The sequence below is a fragment of the Mandrillus leucophaeus genome, unplaced genomic scaffold (genome assembly GCF_000951045.1).
Source record: "Mandrillus leucophaeus isolate KB7577 unplaced genomic scaffold, Mleu.le_1.0 Scaffold645, whole genome shotgun sequence".
Lineage (NCBI taxonomy): Eukaryota > Metazoa > Chordata > Mammalia > Primates > Cercopithecidae > Mandrillus > Mandrillus leucophaeus.
The window spans coordinates 546646-554190 of record NW_012106975.1 but is presented as its reverse complement, the minus strand read 5'-3'; the positions used below and the strand labels follow the sequence as shown (position 1 = coordinate 554190).

General features: G+C 44.0%; 1 protein-coding gene and 1 long non-coding RNA gene across 6 annotated transcripts in view; one reads left to right on the top strand and one right to left on the bottom strand.

The window, feature by feature from the left end:
* The window catches only part of LOC105554478, an 8560-nt gene extending 5929 nt beyond the window's left edge, over window positions 1-2631 (top strand). The window contains exon 3 of the long non-coding RNA XR_001008332.1: window positions 2023-2631. This is a non-coding gene — a long non-coding RNA (uncharacterized LOC105554478). The remainder of the gene's footprint in view (window positions 1-2022) is intronic.
* Window positions 1932-7545, bottom strand: part of NVL (nuclear VCP-like) — a 113525-nt gene continuing 107911 nt past the window's right edge. For 4 of the 5 annotated variants that reach the window (XM_012000978.1, XM_012000979.1, XM_012000980.1 and 1 more), the window contains 3 exons: window positions 7114-7202; window positions 5194-5264; window positions 1932-2257 (listed from right to left, as the gene is read on the bottom strand). In XM_012000978.1, the coding sequence (XP_011856368.1) occupies window positions 2213-2257; window positions 5194-5264; window positions 7114-7202 (205 nt within the window). In that variant the 3' untranslated portion in view covers window positions 1932-2212. The remainder of the gene's footprint in view (window positions 2258-5193; window positions 5265-7113; window positions 7203-7545) is intronic. The other variant, XM_012000977.1, reaches the window with a different exon arrangement.

The following is a 7545-nucleotide window of genomic DNA, read 5'->3' as shown; positions in this document are numbered from 1 at the left end:
TTTTTTTTTCCTTTTTTTTGAGACCAAGTCTCGCTCTGTTGCCCAGGCTGGAGTGCAATGGTGCCATCTTGGCTCACTGCAACCTCTGCCTCCCAGGTTCATGTGATTCTCCTGCCTCAGCTTCCTGAGTAGCTGTGATTACAGGTGCCTGCCACCAAACCCGGCTAAATTTCATATTTTTAGTAGAGATGGGGTTTCACCAAGTTGGCCAGGTTGGTCAAGAACTCTGACCTCAGGCGATCTGCCTGCCTTGGCCTAGTGCTGGGATTACAGGCATAAGCCACCGTGCCTGGCCTTGTAAAAAAAAAATTTTTTTTTTTTTGTAGAGATGGGGGGGGTCTCACTATGCTGCCCAGGCTGGTCTCGAACTCCTGAACTCAAGTGATCCTCCCACTTAGGCCTCCCGAAAATGCTAGGATTACAGGCATGTGCCACTGTGCCTGGCCCACATTCTTAAAAGCAGCCTAAAAATTTCTGTAGAATGAAGTGAAGTAAAAATTTAAGAAGAAAGAAAAGTAGGTAACCAGACCCATCTATATATAGCTTCAGGATATATTGTGAGCAACACCGTAAATGACAAGTTGAGATTAAACACAGCAAAAATCAAGCCCTTTACAAAGTATTGCCTAGGGACTCATCAGACATATATAGAGGCCAAAGGAGAGTCAAATCTGGGACAGTTTGAATATCATAATGATAATAAAAGATAATATATTAAAAAATAGTAATACTTGAGTTTGATGAGGAATGGACTATATAGAGTTTCAAAGTAACTTCCCATAAAATACACATACATTACAAAGTGAAAAAAAAGAGTGAGGAGTAACTTTATAGTGTGAGAAGCCTGGTAGAACTACCTTAAGTGATCACAGTGAACATCATGAGTAATAGGACAAACTGAAATCGCATGCCACATGAGGAGTGCACAGTGTCACTTTGTAATCTGCCAAAGATGCATAACTTGAGTGTAATCACAAGGAAAACATCAGACACATTCTCACTGAAGGCATTTGACAAAGTAACTGGCCTGAAACCTTCACAAGTGTCAAAAGTCAAACCTGAAGAACTGTTCCACACTTAAAAGAGATTCGCCGGGCGCGGTGGCTCAAGCCTGTAATCCCAGCACTTTGGGAGGCCGAGACGGGTGGATCACGAGGTCAGGAGATCAAGACCATCCTGGCTAACATGGTGAAACCCCGTCTCTACTAAAAAATACAGAAAACTAGCCCGGCGAGGTGGCGGGCGCCTGTAGTCCCAGCTACTCGGGAGGCTGAGGCAGGAGAATGGCGTGAACCCTGGAGGCGGAGCTTACAGTGAGCTGAGATCCGGCCACTGCACTCCAGCCTGGGCGGCAGAGTGAGACTCCGTCTCAAAAAAAAAAAAAAAAAAAAAGATTAAAGAACGTAGCAACTAACTGCAGTGGCCTCCTTTTAAAGCAGCGGTCCCCAACCTTTTTGGCACCAGGCACTGGTTTCATGGAAGATAATTTTCCCTCAGATGGGGCTGGGGGAGGTGGTTTCAGAAAGAAACTGTTCCACCTCAGATCATCAGGCATAAGATTCTCATAAGAAGCGTACAGCCTAGGTCCCTCAAGTGCACAGTTCACAATAGGGTTCACGCTTCTATGAAAGTCTAATGCTGCTGCTGATCTACCAGGAGGTGGAGCTAAGGCAGTAATGCTCGCTTGCCCACCACTAACCTCCCACTGTACGTCCTGGTTCCTAACAGGAGACAGATAGGTACTGGTCTCCAACCTGGGGATAGGGACCTGTTTTAAAGGCCATTATCAGGACAACTAGAGAAACTTGAATGGAGGAGGACTGAATGGAGATGGCAGCGATGTTTCCATGTATTAATTTCCTGACTTTGATGAAGGGTTATGTAGGAGATGGTTGCGGAGGGCGGGGAAGGAGTTCTGTGTAACTTTTCTGTATAGTCAAAACAGTTCAAAGTAAAAGTTTTATTTGAAAAATGTAACAGTCATTTTATTTCAGCAGTTTAAAAATTTTCCTTTTCTTAAAGAGGAAGAAGGCATTTTCACACAAGGCTGGCCAGATGGGAAGAATCTTCAGCTTCAGCTTGGCCTCATTCACTTGAAAATAAAATATTTACATGAGGCCGCACCTGTGTCCAGCTGAAAGCAGGTCCTTCAGAGTGTGTGGGGGATTCTCTGCCAGCTTGATGGGCTCCTCTAAGCCAGCAGCTGGAGACGTCACCGGCTGAGGGACTCCTGCAAACGTTCATACATGATTTGATCCTGTAAGGAGGGAGAACACAGAATACAGAGCCCATCACTGCTTGCTATGGGCTGAATGGTGCCCCCCAAAATTCACATGCTGCAGTCCTCACCGCAGAACCTCAGAATGTGATTCTAACTGGAGAGAGAGGGTCTTGGTAGAGGAGACTGGATTAAAATGAGGTCATACAGGTGGACTCTTATCCAATATGACTGGTGTCCTTACAAAAAGAGGGGATTAGGGCACAGGAGGGAAGAGCATGTGCACAGAGGGAAGAGCACGTGCACACGCTGGGAGTAGACAGCCGTCAGTGAGGACATAGGCTCCAGAAGAACCAACCCTGCCCAATACTCTCCAGAACTGTGAGAAAATAAATTTTCCATTTTTTAAGCCACCCAGTCTGTGGTACTTTGTCATAGTAGCTCTTGCTGACTAATTTACTATTAAAGAGAGGTGACATTTTACTTTCCTGCATCTAAATCCTAATCTAAGTCCTATACATGCTTCTTTCCACAGGGGACTCCCATGACTCTCACAATTGTTGACTGAAGTTTTCCTAAAATATCAGGTCAAAAGATTCTTATGTCTATCTAATTAGTGAAGAAAGCACAATTCTAAACTACACTGAATCCAGATGGAAAGGAGGCAAAAGCAGAAGCTTCTCTTTTTCTTTGAGACAGAGTCTCGCTCTGTTGTCCAGGCTGGAGTGCAGTGGCGCAATCTCGGCTCACTGCAATCTCTGCCTCCCAGGTTCAAGGGATTCCACTGCCTCAGTCTCCTGAGTAGCTGGGACTACAGGTGTGCACCACCATGCCTGGCAAAGTTTTTGTATTTTAGTAGAGATGGGGTTTCTTTTTTTTTTTTTTTTATACTTTAAGTTCTAGGGTACATGTGCACAACATGCAGGTTTGTTACATATATATACATGTAAAATGTTGGTGTGCTGCAACATGAGCCACTGTGCCAGGCCGGGAAAGTAGAAGCTTCTTACACTATATTACTGTTCATAAGAAATTGCCAGAATGGGCTGGGCGCGGTGGTTCACGCCTGTAATCCCTGCACTTTCGGAGGCCGAGATGGGCGGATCATGAGGTCAGGCGATTGAGACCATCCTGGCTAACATGGTGAAACCCCGTCTCTACTAAAAATACAAAAAAATTAGCCAGGCGTGGTGGCGGGCGCCTGTAGTCCCAGCTACTCGGGAGGCTGAGGCAGGAGAGTGGTGTGAACCTGGGAGGCAGAGCTGGCAGTGAGCAGAGATCGCACCACTGCACTCCAGCCTGGGCGACAGAGTGAGACACTGTCTCAAAAAAAAAAAAAAAAAGAAATTGCCAGAATGTTTTCCAGTGTGGTTTATCTACATTTTCAGCAACAATGTGTAAGAGTTCCAGGCCAGGCTTGGTGGCTCACACCTGTAACCCAGTACTTTGGGAGGCTGAGGCAGGTGAATCACCTGAGGTTGGGAGTTGGAGACCGGCCTGAACAACATGAAGAAACCCTTTCTCTACTAAAAATACAAAAAATCAGCCGGGCATGGTGGCGCATGCCTGTAATCCCAGCTACTCAGGAGGCTGAGGCAGGAGAATAGCTTGAACCCAGGAGGCGGAGGTTGTGGTGAGTTGCGATCACGCCATTGCACTCCAGCCTGGGCAACAAGAGCAAAACTCTTGTCTCAAAAACAACAAAAAAAGTTCCAGCTGTTTCATATCCTTGCCACTATTTAGTGTTGCCAGTCTTTTAAATTTTAGTCATTGTGGTAGGTGTGTAGTAGAATCTCACTGTGGTCAAATTAATTTTTTTTTTTTTTTTTTTTTTTGAGACTGAGTCTTGATCTGTTGCCTAGGCTGGCATGCAGTGGTGCGATCTTGGCTCATTGCAACCTCTGCCTCCCAGGTTCAAGTGATTCTTCTGCCTCAGCCTCCCAAGTAGCTAGGACTACAGGTGTGCACCACCACACCCAGCTAATTTTTGTATTTTTAGTAGAGATGGGATTTCACTATATTGGCCAGGTTGGTCTCGAACTCCTGACTTCGTGATCTGCCCACCTCAGCCTCCCAAAGTGCCAGGATTACAGGTGTGAGCCACCACGCCTGGCAAATTAACATTTTAAATATTGGGTGGCAATTCCACTCCTGTGTATTTATCCCAAAGAAATACTTGAAGTGTGTTTTTCTTCTGTGTTTATTTGTTTGTTTTTGAGACAAGGCTTTGTTCTGTAACTGAGGCTGGAGTACAATGGTGTGATCGTGGCTCAATGTAGCCTCAACCTCCTGGGCTCAAGTAATCCTTCTGCCTCAACCTCCTAAGTAGCTGGGACTATAGGGGCATGCCACCATGTCTGGCTAAGTTTTAATTTTTTTTGTAGAGACAGGGTCTCACCATGTTTCCCAGGCTGATCTTGAACTCCTAGGCTCCAGCCATTCTCCCACCTCTGCCTCCTGAGTAGCTGAGATAACAGGCATGGGCCACTGTGCCCAGCTCCAGAGTGATTTTTTTTAACCCTTCTCCCACCTATGGTGAAGATGTTTTTATTTCCCTGAAATGTATGGGTAAGTCCCTGTGGCTTAGTTTGGGTACAGTCTAGCTCCAAGAAATACAAAGCCATTTGTCAAAAAGGGTAGAGTAGGTCAAATGATACTTAAATTAGATGATTAAAAATTCTGAGATTGTGGAGGCAGAAGAGGTCATTCTCTCTCTGAATAAATAGTTGTTAGAGAATCTAGTTAGGAAAACTGTGCTCCAGTCCTTAAGAAACATATAAAATTAAAATCTCTCAAGAACATTCTCACAAAGGCAATTATTTTGCTTGTTCTCAGATCAAAATGAACCATGTAATTTCTTTTTTTAGGAAGTAGAAGTAGTATACAAAACAATCTGTAAAAGAGTTTAATTCATGAGGTCATATCTACTGGTCTAAAATTCTAGTTTCTTTTATACATTTAACAGCATTGCTTACCTTTTTTGATATAGATGATCTTACTTTCTTGAAAGCTTCTTCAAAATGCTTATGACTAATCTTGAGTTCACCTATGGAGCAAATGCACAAATATACACATCTCAGTATGGTATGCTAACCAACTTAGAACTTAACTTCCTCTGAAAGACTTCGAAGTTGGCCGGGCGCGGTGGCTCAAGCCTGTAATCCCAGCACTTTGGGAGGCCGAGATGGGCGGATCACGAGGTCAGGAAATCGAGACCATCCTGGCTAACCCAGTGAAACCCCCGTCTCTACTAAAAAAGAAAATACAAAAAACTAGCCGGGCGAGGTGGTGGGCGCCTATAGTCCCAGCTACTCAGGAGGCTGAGGCAGGAGAATGGCGTGAACCTGGGAGGCGGAGCTTGCAGTGAGCTGAGATCCGGCCACTGCACTCCAGCTTGGGCGACAGAGCGAGACTCCGTCTCAAAAAAAAAAAAAAAAAAAAGAAAGACTTCGAAGCTTTCAAGGGGTCCACTAAAGAGATCAGTGTTGAGATGGGCTCTATTCTTTTTCAGAACAGTATTCTAGCCAGATATATTCTGCTCATCAGATTTTAATCCAAAACCACCCAAAGAGACCTGCCACACATAAGGTGGTACTTTTTGTAGGCCTCTTTGCATTGTTTAACTTAATGGTGATGTTTATGAAGAAGAACCAGAATTACTCAGATAATTCAAATAAATTTAACTGGGAATAGAATGTAGGATTCCATAGTATTAATATTTAAGAGTATGCAACACACAATGAGATCTTATGGAACCATAATATCATAGAATATTTTATATATAAAATATCTCAGCACTGGATTAGAAGGGAGCTTTAGGTCGGGCGTGGTGGCTCAGGCTTATAATCCCAGCACTTTGGGAGGCCGAGGTGGGTGGATCACGAGATGAGTTTGAGACCAGCCTGACCAATATGGTGAAACCCCGTTTCTACTAAAAATATAAAAAAAATTAACTGGGTGTGGTGGCACACGCCTGCAATCCCAGTTACTCGGGAGACTGAGGCAGGAGAATCGCTTGAACCAGGAGGTGGAGGTTGCAGTGAGCCAGATCGTGGCACTGCGCTCCAGCCTGGGTCACAGAGCAAGACTCCATGTCCGGAAAAAAAAAAAAAAGAGACAGGGTTTTGCTCTGTCACTCAGGCTGGAGTGCAGTGGTGCAATCATAGCTCATTGCAGCCTCAAACTGCTGGGCCTCACTCTCCCAAGTAGTTAGGACTATAGGCATGTACCACCATGCCAGTTTAATTTTTTAAATTTTTTATAGAGATGGCGTCTTGGTTTTTCGTGCAGGCTGCTCTCAAACTCCTGGGCTCAAGTAATCCTCCTGCCTCAGCTTCCCAAAGTGCTGGGATTACAGATGTGAGTCACCACACCCAGCAGACAATTTTTTTTCCGCATATGCACTCAAATAGCAAAATTAAAGACACTGTCAAATGTGAAGGATGGTGCAAAGCTGTTGAGACGACCCCAAAGCATCACCCACAGAGTTTGTATTTTGAAAGGAAAGTCTCAATATATGGAAAGTTATTCCAAATTTCACTTATCTTGTGTATTTTCTAAGATCTCCAATTTAGGCCAATTTAGGTAAGTAGATATCACCTTAGCAAAAGAATAAGGTTTTCCAGAATTGATAAGCAGCCCAAACTCATGATGAAGACAGTGAATGGATCCATTTGCCTATAGGGACAGTACTCTTTATTAGAGCAGTACTAAATAACTTTGCTATTATTATAATTGTCAGCAACAGAGGTTACCTAATATTTTAGAACAGCTTCTAACAGTCTCATTAGAAAAACGTTAGCTTTAATATCATAGATAATAGACACTAGAAAATGGTCATTTTCCAGGGCAATAGTATCATAATCAGAATTGAGAGATTCTGGAGAGAATCGTACCTTTTTCATTTCCACTCTTCTGTCTTGCCATTTCCTGTCTCAGGGCACAGATAGAAGCTTCTCTTACCAAAGCAGAGAGATCTGCGCCCCTACAATAAAATAATAGTGATTTATATTCCTAGATACTGCAAAATCCCAGAAAAAACCCATATAAGTCATATATTAAATAATGAGGAAATAAAGCGACCAATAAAGATGAGAAATAAATTGATTATGAATCAGTAGGAAAGAGCTCTTAGCTTTTTTTTTTTTTTTTTTGAGACGGAGTCTCGCTCTGTCGCCCAGGCTGCAGTGCAGTGGCCCGGATCTCAGCTCACTGCAAGCTCCGCCTCCCGGGTCTACGCCATTCTCCTGCCTCAGCCTCCCGAGTAGCTGGGACTACAGGCGCCCGCCACCTCGCCCGGCTAGTTTTTTGTATTTTTTTAGTAGAGA